At 42.4% G+C, this 19,583-nt stretch overlaps 2 protein-coding genes across 2 annotated transcripts; one reads left to right on the top strand and one right to left on the bottom strand.

Moving 5' to 3' along the window:
- The first annotated feature begins 2,996 nt into the window (after positions 1-2,996).
- Positions 2,997-13,535, top strand: Jeb (jelly belly). The gene is made up of 4 exons (XM_071709480.1): positions 2,997-4,604; positions 6,456-8,485; positions 10,928-11,088; positions 12,098-13,535. The coding sequence occupies exons 2-4, from the start codon at positions 7,477-7,479 to the stop codon at positions 12,155-12,157; spliced, it is 1,230 nt and encodes a 409-aa protein (XP_071565581.1). The 5' UTR covers positions 2,997-4,604; positions 6,456-7,476; the 3' UTR covers positions 12,158-13,535.
- LOC139774294 (uncharacterized) lies at positions 13,307-18,086 on the bottom strand. The gene is made up of 8 exons (XM_071709475.1): positions 17,851-18,086; positions 17,140-17,220; positions 17,002-17,050; positions 16,830-16,914; positions 16,615-16,743; positions 16,323-16,508; positions 16,079-16,251; positions 13,307-15,989 (listed from the first exon to the last, which is right to left on the bottom strand). Exons 1-8 carry the CDS (start codon positions 17,971-17,973, stop codon positions 13,993-13,995), a joined length of 2,823 nt encoding a protein of 940 aa, XP_071565576.1. The 5' UTR covers positions 17,974-18,086; the 3' UTR covers positions 13,307-13,992.
- Between the last annotated feature and the right edge of the window lie 1,497 nt (positions 18,087-19,583).

Genomic DNA, 19,583 nt, shown 5'->3' with positions numbered 1-19,583 from the left:
GGAGCACATGTACGTAACAATAGTAAACAATCGTCGGAGAAAATATTATTGAATATAACTCAAAATTTCCTTGTTCGTTAAATAAATATATTCCTTCTATCACACATTTACCTATTAAACGTCAATTAAGATTTTATCTTTCAACTGCTGTCGATGAAAAAAGTATACTAGTATTAGCAGTGAAGGAAAAGTGTTAAGATAATTACATGACTATAAATATATGAGATATTGAAGACTGTTGAATAAAACTCTGCTTTATTTGATAACCAAATATTAATGCGACACAGTACCTTCACTTTTAAATAATTGTGTTATTTCATGTGTGTCTTTAATAATCTCTCTAGTCGAAAACATATTTTTACGCCTCCACGGAAAAATGAAAAACATTTGGTTTTAATCTACTAGTATTGCTCAAAGTAAATAGATTATAAAACAATATCAGAATCTATTATTCTGCCACGTCCGTTTCCTACAAAAATATCCGAGAGGTCGATAGTTAAAAGCTGTTCCATGTTACTGTGTTATTGACATTCGTGATCATCTCTATGTGTGAGAAATGAATCCGGTTGTTTTAACGTAAATTGCTATATCGTCAATAGCTCTATTGTTTTTATTAATCGTACCAGATAAACAATGTATTTTTCGTTGCATATCAGTATGTAGATCGCGAGGCCAGCCTTTTCTTCTCCTCGTGAGAATTTTGTCTAATAACAAAGAGCAGAATGATAAAGGGCAAAGAGCGTACAAATATTCGCAGATATATCTGTTGTAAAAAAAAACCGGCGTACACAACTCATCTGCGCAATATTACGGTTAAATTCGAGATTTACTATTTACGGCATCTGACTCCCTGGGGGTTCGGTAGGCGAGTATCTCATTAAAAGTTATCGAGAGCATGTAAGTTTGCCTATAACGCCTATGCATTTAAAGGTTTTCCAGAACTATACAATTTACGTTATTAGTATATGCCAAACTCATTATGTCTGTAGATAATGCTTTTTCCTTGTTTTATTTATATCGCCTGCTTAACAAGTATCATAAGTATCACGTGACATCATATTTATCGCACCTGTCCACAATGAAAGATACTCCTATACGCCTCGTGTCCCTTCCTAGGGAAAATAACGTCGCAGTAATATTGTACTGCGGAAGAATTAATTAGCACGATCTAGGAGTTATCATATTTTCAGTTTCTTTGGGCGATCTATTTCCGAACGACGGACGTAAATCGCTATAATTACTTGTTCGAACGTACGACGAACCATCATTAACTTTCTACCTTTTCTACCTTCGAAACTGGTTATAAATAAATGAACTTTGAATCGATGCGACCGGAATAAAGAGAGACATGTAAATAAGAGGTCGACGTTGTCCAGCAGGTGCTAAAAATTTCGTTCCTCCATTTATCGTACCCTAAGTGTCCCAGAACTCTATTCCTGTTTTTCTCACAAATACCAGTACACGTTTAAAAAAAGTGATAATTATTTATGCATCAACAACTTTTACGTTACAAACTATTGAGAAGTAAATGTACCATTTTTGCTTTTAGCTTTGAATCTATAGAGAGATAATTAAATCTTATTCAAATTTTTATTAATTACCATTTATTAAATTTCATATCGATTAAATTTTACTTTTTTTTCTCACTTTTTTTCTCATAAATTAGAGTACACTTAATTAAATCGTGATTAAATGAGAAAAATCAGTTTAAAAAACTATTATTTTTCGCATGCCTTTTCTTAAATAAAGATTATAAGGTTTGTCAATAGTACGCTAAAATAAATATTGTATGTATTACAAATATATGAGTTTTGAAAATTCCGAATCTATCGAATGTGTTGTCGCGTTGTGTATTTTACGTCACGCACGTTAATTTGTGACGGCAAACAGCGAAGGTGTAGGCCATTAGCTAACAAAATGAAAGGGATATATCAAACGCGTATATAAAACTGACGATTAATTAATGAAAACTGTGCCTGTGGATCTGTGTGGAAGTCAGGGTAATTTGAACGGCAGCCAATTACATGTGTCTTTCGGGGGAAGCTCAGATCGACCAACGTCATCCGCAAACACTCCCACGAAGCCGCAGCCGAGTGCCGAGTGTTATCGAGAGACCGAGACGATCTCCCGTGCGAACGTAGGCAGGACCTTGCGACATGCGTGGCCAAACAGTGATCGAAAGAACGTGTGCGTCAGGTGACATGGCTACATGGGAGAGATAGAAACTGGGCGGATACGATTAGGTGCGCACGGCGAGGCACCCAGCCCGACGGGCTAAAACGTAGGGGTAGGGGTGGATTTTACAGGATAGCGAAGGTCGGAGCCGGGATCCCTCATTCCGGTCCTTGATTTTGCGATCTCCGCTTTAATAGAGGAGGGAAAAGGGGAGGGGGGGGGGGAGCGGGTGGGTGGACCGTTCGCCAACCGAGGAACGACCAAAACTGCAGACATTCCCCGAGATATTATTCCCAGACGTCATCATCTCTCTCTCAGCAGAGAACTGACGCTCTTTCCCTTTTGTATGCATTTTTCGTTTCGAGCTGCACAAGGGCTGAATGAGTATACGCTCGAACGAGTCTCGAACAGTGTCAGCCCGGCGACAATGCGGCGTCACGTATATTCATGTGACGGGTGTGTATTACGGGGAATTGTCGTATACGGGTGGCAATCGCGGACAGGATGGTGGCACTTCGTGATGGCCACATCACCTTTGACCGTATCGCGGTGAAACGTCATATGAAGTCGCCGGGGGTGCTTATAGGGCTCGCGACAGCATTAATCCGTTCATGGGCGCGTCGGCCGGGGTGGTGGCGAGAGACGTGGCGAGGAGAGGCGAGGCGAGGTGAGACGAGGCGAGGCGAGGCCAGGTGAGACGTATGAAGGGGGTGAAAGCCACCCCGTCGTCGTTCACCCTCTCACCCGGTGTCGGCGAAGAAGAGAGGGGTGAGCGCGCCGGGAGAATGCGCGTTGTATATAGCACCGGGTCCTCGCCGCGCAGCGTGGGAGTTAGTTCTGGTGAGGGCGCCAGGCAGCTCACTCACCGAAGTAACCCACCGTCCCAACCCTTCGATCCTCCACATCCCTCGACCTTCGACCAACAAAGCAACCATCCACGGCCGCAACCTCCTCACCATTCGATTCCGTCGTCGCTTCCCGTCGGTCGAGAGCACCTACTTCCGCGCCGTGTGGAAAAAGGGGCGAGAGTAGTCGGGCCACTCGTCGCACGACACCCTCGCGAGGATCTCCTCAAGTGCAAGCGCGTCAGCGACGGCGTTCGCGAGGAGGTGTGCAGCAGCAACGAGAAGCGGTGCTGTCGCGCGACGTGCCGAGGTCGGGTGAGCGGAAAGAGTTACGCATCGTGGGAGACGGAGAGAGCGAGAGAGAGAGAGAGAGAGAGAGAGAGAGGAAGAGCAGAGGAAAGGAAGAAAGAGAGGAGCAAGAGAAAGAGAGAGAGGGAGCGTTTCTCGTCGCTCAATGGAACACCGGCGCGGCCGGTCGAGATCGTCGGCGACGTCAGCACGGGAAGTCGGGCAACCGCGGGAAACAGCCTTTAACCTTTGAAATACGCCGCGCGATTATAGTCGCAGACCAGACATCATCATAAAAGACCGGTGTTACAGGCCTAGAGAAAGAAAAGGAGAAAGGGAGAGAGAGCAAGTGAGAAAAAGAAGAGGCGGAGGTGGGAAGAAAGGCGAAAGGGGGGAGCCGTAACTGCGCTAGAACGAGCCATTTTAGAGCAACCTGAAAGATTTGCCCCGGTGACTTCGCGGTGTGACTCCGGATCGTATACCCTTCGGTATAACGTCAAACACCACACGTACACGTACGCACTCCACGCACGTACGCACGTTATATTCAGCGCGAACGAGCGGACGGGAACGAGCGTACGCGCGCGCGCGCGCGCGCGAGACATCACACGCCCATATATGAACGGCCATACGGAAGCGGAGTGTGGCGAGCGATATGAGGATGTCAGTGAATGAATCGCGCCCTGCCGTGTGTAACCGGACGACGTCGTACGTGGTATGATCTTACGAGGTGCTGCCAGGGTGCTACTGTCGAGGCGAGCATAGATCTTCTTCGTGGCGATCGCGCGACCAACGATCGAGCTAGGGGGAGGAAGAGGGTAGCGTGATGCACGACGAACGTCGCCGGAACGGTAACTTCAGCCAGAAACCTGGGTGTCCGCTGACGAGGGCGGCGGAGCAGTAAAAAGAAAAATAAGAAGAGGCACCGGACGCGGCGGAGGACATCCCTTTTATCCAAGGACGTGAGCGAGAGAAAGGGATATCGCGGGAAACAAAGGGAGGCGAGAAACGGTAATAAAGAAAGAAGAGACGAGTGGAAGAAAGAAGAGGCAAGACAGAGGCGAGGAGAGGGTGAAGAAAAGAGAAAAAGGGAAAAAAAGGGAAGAGAGAAGGAAAGAAAAAGAGAGAGAAAGAGAAGGAAAAGGGAGATTAGGTCGAGAAGCATCACGGAACGGCGCGACGCGACGCGGAGGGTCGAGGGAAGAAAAGAGGCCGAGGCGGGAGATTGGAGGTCCGAAAGCTCTCGGAGGGAAAACGCACGGGCACGGCAGACGCGCGGCGGCGAGATATCAAGAAGCAAGTATAATCCACGTAATGCCCCGCGTTAACACTGCACCTCCTATCGATGAACCGTAATCTCTGTCTGTAACTCACCGGGCGTCTCTCGCGCCCGGATTGTCCTCACTCTATATATATATATATACATATATCGGTGTACCTTTTTTCTCTACCTTTGTTCTACACATCCTGTGTACCTCTGTCGCAAAATACACGCTCGTGTTAACCGCCTACTTCCGCGTCTCGCACCGACAAACGCGCACCGCTCTCTGCCACGGCAAGCCTTTGCTTTTTGAACGTTTTTCGGGGCACCTGTTGATATGACCGACCTACATACCACACTGCTATCCACATTGTATCACCCTGTCATCGTCGTACGGCCAGATCATCGGATCCGTTACTCGAACCCGACACTCGAGAATCGCGTCGCGTCCCGCGTGTCCGTCACGTTCGCGCGAGTTACGTCGCGGTCGCGGCGGACGTTCGCGGCTCGTATTATACGCGGTTGAATCGTTTTCGCGCGATCACGCGGGTTTTAGGACGACTCGAGGGAATCCCCGTGACCTGAATCGCTAGCGTAAGATTAGTTCGATTCCTCGTTTCGTTTTCTAACGCAATCGCGCACTCTGTCGTTTGGCTTACCTGATAACTTGCGACGCAAAATTACATAAAAAAGTGCGTAAGAATGACTTAAGAAAAAGGTTGCGTTTTCGCGAAGGATTTTCTCTTGTCATAGATACGCGATCGAATTCAACGCAAAATATCTAAGAAATTATCGTACAAAATTCTCGTTGCATTTGCAATAAAATTCAGAACTGCTTGGGGCGTTTAAGTTCAACTCGTCGACTTTAGCTGAAAGCGGAGTTCCGGGTAAATACTTGGGTCATTAGTGGTCCGAGTGGGTATCGACATTCGAGTCCACCACCGAGTCTGAAATTAACTCCGAGCGAAACTTGGCTCAAGTAGATAAATCAGATCCTAGCGTCTGACGTAACGCGCGAGTGCAAAGTTTAGGATTTAGAGAAACGTAAGAGCTGGTAGGAATCGCGCGTTCGGCCAACTTCTGCGTCGCGGTAGGGTCGCGAATAGATCTGCGTAATGGCACGCTCCGCGAAAATGACTTCACTGCGTCACGTACGCGCGGCTTATCTCGCCGACGTTTGCGCGCACGATCGCGGGCTCTCTCGGGCGAAATTTAGGTAGGCGCGGTTATTTACAGGCGGACGCCTCCGGATGATCATTTACCGTAATCGCGATTGCCGCCGGGGCGTTGTGGCTCGATTTCCGCTTTGTGGAAACGAACGATATCCGGGACGTTCGTTCGATACGTGAGGAGAAAAGGGAGGCTTAGGGACGTACGACAGAGAGGAAACGAAAAGAGAGGGTGGGCCGATTGAAAGAGCAGAGAGATAGAGGAAGAAAGAGAGAGAGAGAGAGAGAGAGAGAGAGAGAGAGAGAGAGAGAGAGAGAGAGAGAGAAAGAGAAAAGCAAGAAAGGAAAGGTAAGCGGATGAGGAAACAAACGCCGAGGGAGAGGGTTGTCTCTCGGAGAGATGGTAGCTTTATTGGCGAAGCGCGAAACGATCGCGGGCGTTTAAACATGAGTGGCACCATCGATTGGTTTAAATGTTGTCCACACTCGAGCACCTTATACGCATCTATGAGCACGCACGATGAGCACCTCCGATAACCACCTCCACACGTCGCAGCACTTCTGTTGAATATATCCTGAGAAAAAAAATATATAACAAGTCAAAAGTAAATAAAAGAAAATTTAGAAAAAAAAATACCACCACAAATCTTTTTGTGTTCCTGGCACTCGCGGTTATAGGATATCGCACGTTATTCTCTATTAACGACCTGATTTCAGGACGGTCGGTACAGGACGTGTGCGCTTTATCACGAAGGGAAAGCCAAGGTCGCGGCTACTATCATGGACTACCGAAAGTGAAGCGTATCGATTAGAAGAGCGAGCATAACGCAATCAAATGTCGAACGTGATACACCGTGCGCTCGAGTCGGCGACTTATCCTCGATAGAGGCAGGAAGAAGGAGAAAGAGAGACAGAAAGAGAGAGAGAGAGAAAGAGGCCCGTACTTTTCGGGGTCCCCTGCGACAGAATCCGTGGTCCCAATTGGAACATGCTAGGCGGATCGCAGTCGATGCAGTTGCACGCGTAGCACACCGTTGCGTTTTCTATGCAATAATCGTCGCTGTGTCTCTCGTAACATATCGCCGCTCGTGATTTTTTATCAAGTTTATCCTTCCCTTCCTCGTCCCTTCGGTATCAATCGACCGTATCTCCCGCCCACCCTACACACACACATACACACGCGACACACAGGTACATACGCACACGCAACACACACACACACACGCAACACAACACATACATACGTACACCTACACATTCATACACACATATATGCACACATATAATTATACACATATATAAATATATATATAAATATATGTGTGTACATGCTCCATCCTCAACTTCCTAGTGTACCTACCGCGAGTTCAAACGAAAAGTCGGCCTAACCCAGAGTTGCTACAGACGTGCCTTTAGACTGGCAGTGAGTAGTAAGCAGCTAAAGAAAGCGAATAAGAAAACACAAAAGAGAAAAGAGCATCATTACTGTTCATATAGGTCAATTATAACACCACGCCCAGCCGTATAATCGGGTGCGTCAAAAGTGGTGGTAGAAAAGAAAGAGAGAGAAAAAGAGATATATACGTAGATATATATATAGACAGATAGAAAAAGCTAGAAGAGGTAAGAGGAAGAGAGAGCGAGAGAGAAAGAGAGTGAGAGAGAGAGAGAAAGAGAGAGAGAGAGAGAGAGAGAGAGCGAGAGAAGAAATAGAGAGAAAAGCAAACTTGAAAAGTTAATGATTTGTAAAATGGCGGTTTGCATGTTTTGGCTTCTCACCTACGTGGGACAGGGGCTGGACCTGGCGGTGGGCAATCGACCCGTAATCATACAAGTACAAGGGTCACAGGGGCTCGACTATCGTCACGGAAGCGGTAGCATTAGAAAGAAGAGCGAGCTGAGCTCGGTAGGCGGCAACCTGCTGCACCTGAGGATATACCCTACCGACGGTCCCTACCGGGACGATCTGTCCAACTGGCTGGTCTTCAACGACGAGCCGCGATTATCCTCGTGGTCGCCGGCGGGCATGCTGATCGACGACATCGTCAAGGAACCGCGGGAGCTCCAGAACGTGTTCTTCGCCCTGTCGCCCGCCGTGCTGAACGTCCTCTACTCCGAGTACGTGACGTCGCAGCCGCACGCGGCCGCGACGCCGCCGCCGCCGCCGCCGCCGTTGCCGCAGCATCTACCCCACGTCGCCGAGCCCTACGTTCACGACGACGGCAATCATCTGTTTGGCAGCCGGCAGGCCCATCAGCGCCCGAAGAAACGGCGCATCGGATGCCGGCAACCGCTGAGGGGCCCGCTCAGTCTACCGATCCTGGTGTGCGACGAGGCCGGCAAGAAGGCAACCACCCTTCAGGAATCTAGACAATCGAATCACGACGATCTCTACGCGGAGCAGAGATTTAACACTGCGACGAGCACGAAGACTGATCTCGCGCGCGCCGAGGGCGGCGGCGGCGGCGGCGGCGGCGGCGGCGGCGGCACCCCGCTTAACTTACCTACGAACGGCGGCTTCGTGCCGAGGGCCTTCGCCTACGAGACTAGCGGAAACAAGCTACCCGGAAGCAAGCGGAACCAGATAACGATCGGACGGCGTTCGATCGACGCGCAGGGGGAGTCCCCGGGACATCAGGCTCAAGCATCCTCGGCGTCCTCGGCGCCGACCGCCGGCGCGAGCATCGCCTCGCAGCTCATGTTGAGATCAATCCGGGGAAGCATACAATACGACGTGCCGCAAATCGGTAAGTGATACGGTATCGTCGGTATCTCGTTGTAGAGATACTCGTGAATAGCCCGCGAATCGGTGCGGCGGCCCGCAGCGTAGTTGATTCACGAGATTGATCGAGCGCTTCGAAAATTTTCAAGAGTTCTCAGAAATGTATTTGGAGAAATATATTATCCTTCTGATACAAAAATCTATTTTTCCTGCCTCTTCTTTCCCCTCTCTCTTTCTCTTCTTTTCTTCTCTTTTATCATAAATATTAAAGAACATTTGTATAGAGGTTTTAAAACGCTCGATCAGTTTTGTGAATAGCTGTGGACAAAGAGATGACATTTCGCAAAAAATTCACTTGATTAAGCTTTTACTTTATGAATATCGACACACGTCAAGGTATCTATCGTACGATAAGTTATAGAGATATGTGTTAATCCATTTTAAATATTCCGATAACCTTAAATGCCAAATTCTCTGATAACGATGCGAGTGAACTCTTTTTCAAATATTAAAACACATTTCAACTTTGGTAAAATATAATTCTCTATCTTTTTCCCGCAATTCTTATCCAAAAAAGTGTGGATTAAAATAAATTTGAATAGTTTTTATTTTTGCGAAACTGGATAATGTAATAATTTATCAAATAAGAGATACATTTTTTCATTATATCACTTTTCGTTCCTCTCTAATATTCCATTTATTAACGTATGTAAGTCTGAATGCTGAATGGAAAGCTGAGCCGCGGGCGAACGTCACATTAGAATATTTTAATTTAAGGAACTAATCTATTTATTTTAGATTTTTGTCCTGCTGTAAAAATTAAAACAAATAGATAAAGATCGAAAATTGTAAATAAAAATTGCGATGGAAAACTCTTTGAAAACTCAAATACATAAAAAATTCGCAAAGTTAATTTTTAAATTCATCTGTATTTACGTAATTTGGACAAAAAATTTCGAAAAGAATAATTTACAAGGAATTCAAGCGACTTGAATGTTATATCTAATTATTACCACAGGAAATAGAATTTAATCACGATATTTTAAAATTTTCAAGCACTTACTATTGGAATTGTAAACGTACGTTTCTCGTAAATCCCGTAAAATCTCCGTTCGTATAAAAACAGTGGAAGTTGTTCTAATTTTTTGAAATGTGAGTCGAATGAGCCGCGTTACGATATGAATATACGCGGGCATGAGCTACACGAGCAGAACGGGTCTATAAATCCGAATGAAATGCGTCGCGCGTGAGAAATACAGACAAAGCGTTTCTGCAAATAAAGAAAAAGTGACGAAACGCTGTCGCACGAACGTGCCCGCCGTCCCTCCCAAATTTATTGATCGAGGAGAGAGCGCTGACGACGGGGGCGAATCCGCGCGACAAGAGGATGGCGAGGTACGAGGGTATGCCGGTAAACATCCTCCGGTCGTGTAGACGATATTGAGAAATCTAAAACGTGAGGAGCGTACGGAATGCGAGAGGGATCCTTTTCATTGAAAGTTTCCTTTAAAATGCCCAGAGCCACTTTGAAAAGTGAGATACGTTATAAAAACGCGAAATGAAGTGCGTTTTTCACGTTTTTCAAGCGTTTTGTTTTATCATGTGCTGATCTGTTTCGGGTCACGATATATAAAAGCGATAGGTCACAATGTAAAATGCTACGGGCAACTACGTTTTGCTATCGCGATTATTATCGCGAAATTTACGCTCGTCGACCCATATCTCTTTCCCATCGTACATATTTGGCGTTACGTTTTACTATCTAAGACTCGTCCTACGCGTTTCGAATGAGATCTTCGTATTAAGCGAGTAGCACACAGAGAGAACTGCGCTAACCACATTTAGCGTGCACTCCGAGCATATATATACGGGCTTTTGAAATACACCGTCATGCTGGGCAAATAACACAGAGAATCAGTCAACTACATTTAATGCTGGAACATGCGGCGAGAGTATCAGGCGCTGAAATGTACACTTAGATATTAATACGGCACAGCTGCCGATTAACGACGATTAAATTTACATTAATTGTCACGATTATAGAATGGAAAATTCGATACGGCAATTGCCCGACGACTAATCCGATTAATTGTCGTTTTAAATAATGGAAGAACTGTTTATTTTGATAAACCGCGCATGAGGGAGACAAAAATATATAGAAATACCGCTCGCAGTCATATAGGGAAAAAACAGACATTGACGAAAGTAACGAAAACAATAATCGAAATAACATAAATTTCATATAGAAACTCGAACGTTTTTACGTTAGAAAGACGATACTAGCGTCTACCTGCAATTTTTCCGCGATACCTCTCATGTGCGATTTTTTCCAATTTGGCCGAGATATCGGGTAACGTTATAACGTTAACGTTTATATATAATACCTGGTACGTTCTATCTAGACCTAGACATAATGTCAGCTTCATACCAACGGATTGAAGAAGGATTTTTGCGATCCTATTTACAGAATGTCCAGTCTCCGAAGACGGAATGGAAAGATTCGCTTGCCCGACCGCAGATAGAATGGGTAGATATCATTGCATCGACGATCATGTCCTGTGCGACGGCTTTATAGACTGTCCCACAGGCGAGGACGAGGACAGGCAAGCCTGTATGTTTTACAAAACTGTGAGTAAAATTATGTGTCACTTTTTACCCCTACTTTATATATATGTATATGTCTCTTTTGAATCCTGTCTGTATCCCTACACACACAGCCGGTATTCTTTCGTTAACACGAAAGAATTCTGATGAACTTGATTCATTCGACGAAAGAAAAACCAATCGAAATACGGAGCGATACTTATTTTGCCTTAAACTTTGAAATAACGTCGTACATTCCTTCTAGTCGACGATGTCCAAATAAATTTAGAAGGAAGTCTTTGTAGCGCGCAAGAGTTTCATTTAAATTTTCATCAGTTGGTTGAGGCTAAAAGATACGTCGTGGCTATATGTATTTTATATTCTATGTAAAACTCCGTTGAACTTTTAAAGTGGCTTTCGTCATAATATAAAGTTCAAAAGAAAATGGAGGCGTACGTGTGTTTGCGCTAACCGTGGGTGTAATATCAAGAGCTCGGTTTTCTGACTCGCCCGGCAGCATTTTCCGGAAGAGATTCGGAGCAAAATACGGGAACGCAATCTTTTTGATAATTCACACACCATCTGCCCATCTGCTTGCACATGTGGAAAATAACCTGCGATAAATTCGCGTTACTCAATTTGCCTTTCAGTGTTCCCACGTCAAAGGGATGCTATCAGCGCGGTAGGAAAAAAACGATGGAGATCTCTATATAAACAGCGAACTATTGATAAGATCGCTCCAGATGAAAAAAAAATACATATCTCGTTTACTTTTATAAAGTCAATGCTCGAAATTAATGAAAAGATTATCTTGTATAATTTGTTAGAGCATATTAAAAATTATTGATCAAGCACTGATATTCGAATTTAGCGTGCCAAGTAAAGACAAATCGTACGTGAAGATCATATCTCTAATTAATAACCAAAATCGCTGTACGAGTATCGCGTACGGAAAGGGACGCGAAACGAGAATTACGGAATTCTCATTTCCCTCTTCCGTGCGTAACACTAAGTGTTTCGACAGATAATGTAATCGCATTCCGATATGTTTCAGACGAAGGCGCATCTGGACGTATTAGCGGACGCCATACTACGATGGGCGAGAGGACGCTAATTCCTTCTTTGTTGACGATGAATCTCCAAGCTGTACATAAAACCACAAGTCTGATACGTCTACTTCTTTATATATTCATCGATATCTTTTTCTCCTACATTAATCTATTTTCCGGAAACTGTTTTCTCTCTATGTTTGGCGCATAGAGACGTTCATATTGAAATCAAACTCAGGGGAACGTTAAGATGAACCGTCTCTCTCTCTCTCTACCTTTCACTTTCATTCTCTCTATCTCTCGCTCTATCTCCTTTCCCCCTTTCTCTCTCTCTCTCTCTCTCTCTACCCCTTTCTTTCTCTCCTTTTCTCTTTCCCAGAAGAGAATACGGCCGCTCGACTTAATCTCCGAGAGGACACGGCATGGTTCTAACTACATTAAAAATCGGTTAGCAAGGTCTATCGTAACCAAGTATCCTCATATAAAGTACAAATTAAGGTGTCCGAACTTTTAGGATGTTATAAATAAAGTTCGTAAGAGAGTTATGGCATTTTAACGCCGCTGTGTATGGCGCACGAAAGTACCCGACTTGGATAATTTCAGTTCTATAAGCATCTTACCAGCTAATATACCAACACACAGATGATGTATTACGATTTCATATTGAGCGATTTCCGCGAGATCGTAACTAACTCTTTAACGACTTTATTTTGGTACAATAAAGTAATTTTGAAGACTGAGAACTATTTACTTCATTCCCAGAGTAAAACACGCGGCTTCGCCGTCGCGCGCCGATAGGTAGAAACGACACGGAACGTATCGTTTTGGCAAGGAACGGGCACGTGTACCTAGAGACTTCCTCCTAGAGTACTTCCTAAGAGATTGTAAAAGAAAAAAAACTGTACTCGCGTTTAATCAAACCGCTCCGCACGACGTTGACGCGTTAAAGCGAATTGTAATAATAATAATGAAATAATCAACGTCGATCCGGTCTTCTGATATCGCGTACCGTCACGAAGAGACGTCTCCTTCTCGCCTTGTGCACGCTCTATGTTGTCATATCGATATCTCTAAATATTTATTTCGAATTTAATGGAAAAGAATGTCCGAATAAAAAAAAAAAGAAAAAAAGCAAAAGCGAGTGCTTTCAGCGGAAGAAGGAAACCTTGTGAAGATTAATTGCGCTTCACCAAATCCACTCCGAAACTAACGAGTTAGGAAATATTAGGGATTTATTAGCAAGCCATCTTGCTGCCGTATACACTTTGCGTTCTGCGACATTTATTTACAAGCCTTTATCACACTTATTCAGAAAATTCACTAATATATGTATCGATATTGCTGTGAGATTGACGAAAAATGAATTCCTCCTATGTTAAACATTTGATGTCCAAGAATTATGACTTAACGGTAACATAATAATATACATATATGTTCCAACTATCACAGGCAGTTTTGTACTTTCATTTTCCATACCAAATCAAATATTCATTACTATTCGTTAAGGAAATACCTGCTGCTAGAAGTGTGTTGTCGTTCACATTTGTAGAAAGATAAATAAGGAAAAAACACGCATATTATATATATATATGTGTGTGTGTGTGTGAGTGTGTATCAATTATACCAACAAGTATATCGCAAGGCATTTATGAAAATATATTACCTTCTGAGAGGTTCCTATCTTTCCACAAAAATATAGATTATAGAATAAGTAAACATTACTGTCTTTTTCTAGGCAAACTTATAATTTTTATCTTAATAACAATTGTTTGTACGTTTGGAAAGGAAAAGCACGCGCATTTCTCGCAACTATATTTCCCGCAAGAAATATGATCGATGTGCTGTGTCGCTACGATCAACTATATGTGTGTAACGTGATGTACCTGTAATCGTGTATCCATTACAAATTCGAAGCGTACCAGATATTGGACTGTGAATCCGGATTAAACAGTATCGCATTTACAGAATCCAAACGCTTTACGAAAGATTGATCGCTTATCTCACGTGTTGCAAAATCGCTAAATTGCAAACTATCCGTTTGCAACGGTATTACTTGCGTTACAATTTCTTGCGGAAACGCTTTTGTTTGAGCACTTGGATCCATTACAGCTATTACTTTTAACGGAATATTTTCCGCAACCTTAACACTTCTGTCATTTATATACACGGGTATTCTTTGCATATCCGAACCGCTTTTCACAGCTAAATACTTTACAGGTTGAGTGACATTTTGCAGTAACATTGCGCGATGCTGATTGTCGATCGCTTTTGGAACAGCGTGTAGATTATTATTTTGCTTCAGTGATACCAACGGTACATTTCGCATAGTGCTAGATAAATTAACGTAATTATCTATGTTATTATTATAGCCTCTGGTATCGCATAAACTTTCAGGTTGAGTAGTTTCTTTACAATAATGCGCTTGTTCTTTACGTGGACGATTGGCAGAATCGAAATAAACATACTGTTCGCTGCAATGACACGCATTTTGATTAACTTGATTCTTGGCGCGCTCTATGTCTGTTTTATCAAACATATTTCGACATGTAGATCTTTTTTCGGTTTGAATATCTTGGGACAAGTTTAATATTGGCGTCGGTATCGCTCTGTCGTTAACATTATTGAAAATGATATTTCGAGTCTGATTACGTGTATTTTCTCTGAAAAACGGTTGCTTGTTGCTTTCATACACATGTAACTTGGTCCGTTGAGGAAACTCTTTTGTTGACTCTATATTGGAATTAGAAGAACTTGCGCCTTGAAGGTAGTTAGTCGGACGATAATTATTTGAATGAAAACAATGTTTCCTTATATCTGGTGAGATTTGTTCTTGTTGAGGCAATTTTTCGGAATATACATTTGTATTACGTGAAGTTTCCAAAGTTCGCGGATAGAAAGAGCCATCGTGTCGGTAAAATCCGTTTCTTTCGTTATGCTCCTTGGGATACATAATTATATCAAACTGTTCAACTTGGGACTCTTGCGAGTCCTTTATTTTCATCGATCCAATTTGAGGCTCCAGTATTTTTGTTTGATCAAATATCGCGTTTGTTGTACTAGATGTAAGAAGATTTTTCAACACACTTGGAGATATAGTTTCATATAATTCATTTTCAATACTGTTGCTTGGATTTCTGTTAAGTAAGTTAGTTTCACATTTCTTATGTAAGCCTTCCACATAATCGCCAGTTATCTGTACAGAATGATCGAGCTTATTATTGGTAATGTTGCTATATCGGCGAAGAATGGTAGGTATTCGTTTAACATTCTTCACATTACACATATTTGCTGTTCTGTTGTTACATTTTTGAGATACATTGTTTGGTGCAGAATTGTCACAAATGGCAATCGGCAATTTTTCACGGAAATCTTTAGAAGAAAGTCTCTTTGTTGTTACAGAATCACGTAAAAACGTCGAGGCTGCCAAGAGTTTCGAGTTATCAACGCATCGTGAATAACCAGGAATGTCAATTAAAAAATTAACTTTATCATGTCGTTTACTTTTACGTTGAGTATTGTTATTCTCGCAATTTTCCCTAACAAGGCCATTTGCGTCGTATGTTATAAAAGTATTTCGTGATGAGCAAGATGTAGAATTATAACGCCTTATGCCATCACCTTTTTCAAGTTCGGTATTTTGCATTAAATTGGAATTTTTCTGAGAAGACGAACCTTCTTGAAGACGAACTGCAGTGGTATAATTTTTGCTACACTTAGGAACTTCGAATTCAACAGGTGAAAATTGCGAAATGTTCGAAGATGTACAAGCTTGATATTCCACGGAGTACGTAGGTTCCACATTTTCCAATTCTTGTTTATTCTTTTTGCGCAAAAGTTGTTGACGAAAAGAATCAGCATACCTATATCTTAATGTCTTAATTGTTTTTTCAACAGGATCTGAAACCCATTATAAATAATGGTTAACAATTGATAAATCACTCAACAAGATAAATAATCAAGTTATAATTACTCTATATATAATATACCTAAGTGATAAATTGGTAGAACGTCCTTTTCAAAATGTTTGGCAGAGCTCATTTTAGAGAATTTCTTATAGCAACTTAATGGGGATAAATCCTTGCTATTCTTTGAACACGTCGGCTCTGCTTCGTTTTCATTAGATTTATTTTCTTTTGTAAGATCAATATTATCAAATATTCTGAAATAAATATTTTATTATAATACACTGTTTTTTTTATTAGACTTAATAAAATAACTTGTGTTACTTACTGTATAGTGGGAGTAGCAGTTTCTAATTGCTCTCTATCATTTTGGAACAGTCTTCGTTTACATACGTCTTCCTTTTGACCATGTCTCGATTCGTCGTTGACATTTTGTTTCATTCTGTTATAGTCTGCGTTTTCAAAAATGTTTTCTTCACCTTTCTTTTTAATAAGACATAGTTTCTGATTTTGCCTGCAACATTAATATACGTGCAACCTTTATATAAAACATCTCTATATTTATATAAGTCTTGTATAGCATTACATTCTTAACATTCGATGTAAAACAAAGAACATACCTTGGTCTTTTTCCCAAAACAGGGCTTTGCTCCAAAGTACACAGTGTCCATTCCAAGCTATTCTCCGTACAATCTTTATTCGGCGACTGTTCAGTAGTTTTATCACGTGTTGGAATTTCTACTATACGTCTACAAAACAAAATATATCAGAATTGTCAAATTGTACACACTTGCGATACGCTATATCAAGTTTAAATAGGTGGTAATGCGCTTACTTGGATCCATGAGTGTCACCGTTAAAAAGTTTCAATGCGTCTGCCTTTAGCCGGGCTTTATGGAATGTATTTTCCAGCGTCTCTGCTGCAAGAGACATTACAACAGATTAATACGCACTTGCGCTACTTCATTATCTCATCGTTACAATAAATAACGTTTCAATGCGAGTACCTCTCTGGATGTCTTTACCCTTTGCGCCATTTCTGTATATACCAGCAGCCTGAAACAATCGTGTGAGGTGTTCAGACGTAATAAATAATGGAAATAACATTGTAACACATCAAAGGATTATTAGATAAAGTTACTTACAGGTTCTGGCAGAAGTCTGTTGCAGATTTTTGCTCGGCCTTGCCTCTTCTGCCCATCCTTGTTACCCTTTACAACATTATCCTGTAATAAATTCCAACATATCTCAGTCACACGAAAATAACGTTTTGTTAAAAATAGCTCGTGTGCAAACTACATTTCTTCGTCCACACAGTAACTTATCTAAAAGCTTTACGTGTGAGAGCTCCGCTAATCTTCACACGCTTTTCTCTCCCCGGAAGATAGTTTCGCAGATCACGAGAGTTCGACAAGATTATTCGGCCACGGTCTTAGATAAACTTCCCCGACGGTGTAACGCGCGTTAATGGTCTCGATCAAGCCGCGCAAACCGAGAGATTATCGCTCGCGAGGGCCGCGGTACTGCTGGTAGCCCAGTAAACACCTGACGTTGACACACTAACCTAACATTCGCGGAAGCCACCGCGTCTCCATGCCAGCGCGGCACTTTTCGAAACGGCGCGGCGGCGGCGATTACCGATAATCGCGGTCGCTTTTTTCACGCAAAATCTAATCGGTTTGCGAGTCAGAAAGCGTCGTGGTGCAATAATCGTGTCTGTAAAAGTGTCGCGTCGCGTCCAAGTGTCCTCGCGCTCGTCCTTGAGACTCGGTCGCGTCGAGGCCGCTCCCGTTCCCGAGGTTTTCTCGGCGTTCCTTGGGACGGGATCGAGGGAGGAGTCGAGGACGCCGACCTACCAGCTTCTGTCTGGCCTGCAGGATCTTGAAGTGTATCCGGTCGAGGTCCTTCTTCCGTCGCTTCCGCCGCAGTTTCGCCGTCTCCTCGTCATCGGTGGATCTTCGCGTTATTATCTTGCCCATAATCACGCGTAGCAATGTGTCCCCGGGCAACTTTCGCAAGTTACATTGTAAGAATCGTTCGCGGCGACAAGACGCGAATATCGATGCAGGATAGCGCGCGGCAGTCAACGACGACTGACGAATATCTTCATACCTTCACGTACTTATATGTTTATTTACCCTCGTCCTCATCGCTTTCCCGTAGCGAGTCAGCGCGAAATCACTAGGAGAATAGAATTTCTTCTTTTTTTTCCTCCTTTTTTCCGTCCACGACGTCATCGGGGGCGTGGAGAGGGAAGAATAATTTGTAATTCCGGCGCAAGGGGTCGTCTGAAAGGGAGACAAAGACAATGGCTATTAGTTGCTTTTCATTTACACTCAAGTCATCTGGGTCACTCAGTTATGTGAGTATTTTCTACTCAGGTAAGATATATATATATATGTCATTTTACTATGTACTTACCTGCTTATTTTACGAGCAGCTCTCGTTAAAAATGAAAGCTCGTGATATGTTAACGAGAGATTATTTATTTAATTAGAATTACAAGATTTTTAAAACGTATATATAGCGTATATACATACTATTTAGATGTTTGCCGCGAGGGAGAAACCGTGATGATGATTAAATCCGAAGTACGTAATTAATTGACTTGAATACTTGAAAATGGACGAACAATTAAAAATAAAAGCTCGTTGTTTATTTTCGGATACGTGTTTAATTAAGATTACAAGATTTAAAACGTACAATATTATTTAGATGTTTGCCGTGAGCGAGAAACCGTGAAGACGATTAAATCCGAAATACGTGATTTTCCTACAAAATGGACGGGAATAGCTTTCGTTAAAAGTGAAAGGTCGTGATCTGTTAACGAGAGATTATTTTCGGATACGCGTTTAATTAGGATTACAAGGATTGAAAACGTACATAGAATATTATTTAGATGCTTGCCGCGAGGGAATAAACCATGATAATGATTAAATCAGAAGTACGTGATCAATTTGAATGCAAAATGGATGAACCAGCTTTCGTTAAAAATGAAAGCTTGTAATCTGCCACCGAGAGATTATTTAACTAGAATTAAGAATTAAGAGATTTGACGCGCGCACAGAATTATACCATCTAGATGGTTGTGGAGCGAGAAATGATGACGAAATACGTGATCGATTTGAATACAAAATGGATGAGCCGCTTTCGTTAAAAATATGGAAGCTTTGTAATCTTTTACCGATAGATTATTTTCAGATACGTATTTAAATAGAATTAAAAAATGTGAAACGTACATAGAATACCCCTTAATTAGATGTGCCGCAAGAAAGAAACTGGAATGACGATTAAATCACAAGTATGATGTGATCGATTCGTCTACAAAATGAACGAACAGCTTTCGTTAAAAATGAAATATAGTTTGTTAACGAGAGATTATTTTCAGATATGTGTTTAATTAGAATTGAATGAGATTTAGAATTTAATGAGAATTTACGACACCTGACGTGCACGCAGATCTTGAAATTTGATATTGTTAATTTAATATTATAATATTTTTATTATAATTTTATTATTATAATAAATTATAATTTTAATATTCTTATGTTTTATAATTATAAATTCCAAGGAACTATTTCAGGAAAAA

The sequence above is a fragment of the Temnothorax nylanderi genome, unplaced genomic scaffold (assembly GCF_030848795.1).
Source record: "Temnothorax nylanderi isolate EJ_2023f unplaced genomic scaffold, tnyl_v1.0 TNYL_tig0077_pilon, whole genome shotgun sequence".
Taxonomy (NCBI): Eukaryota; Metazoa; Arthropoda; class Insecta; order Hymenoptera; family Formicidae; genus Temnothorax; species Temnothorax nylanderi.
The sequence above is the reverse complement of the archived record's forward strand: the minus strand, read 5'-3'. Positions and strand labels throughout refer to the sequence as shown.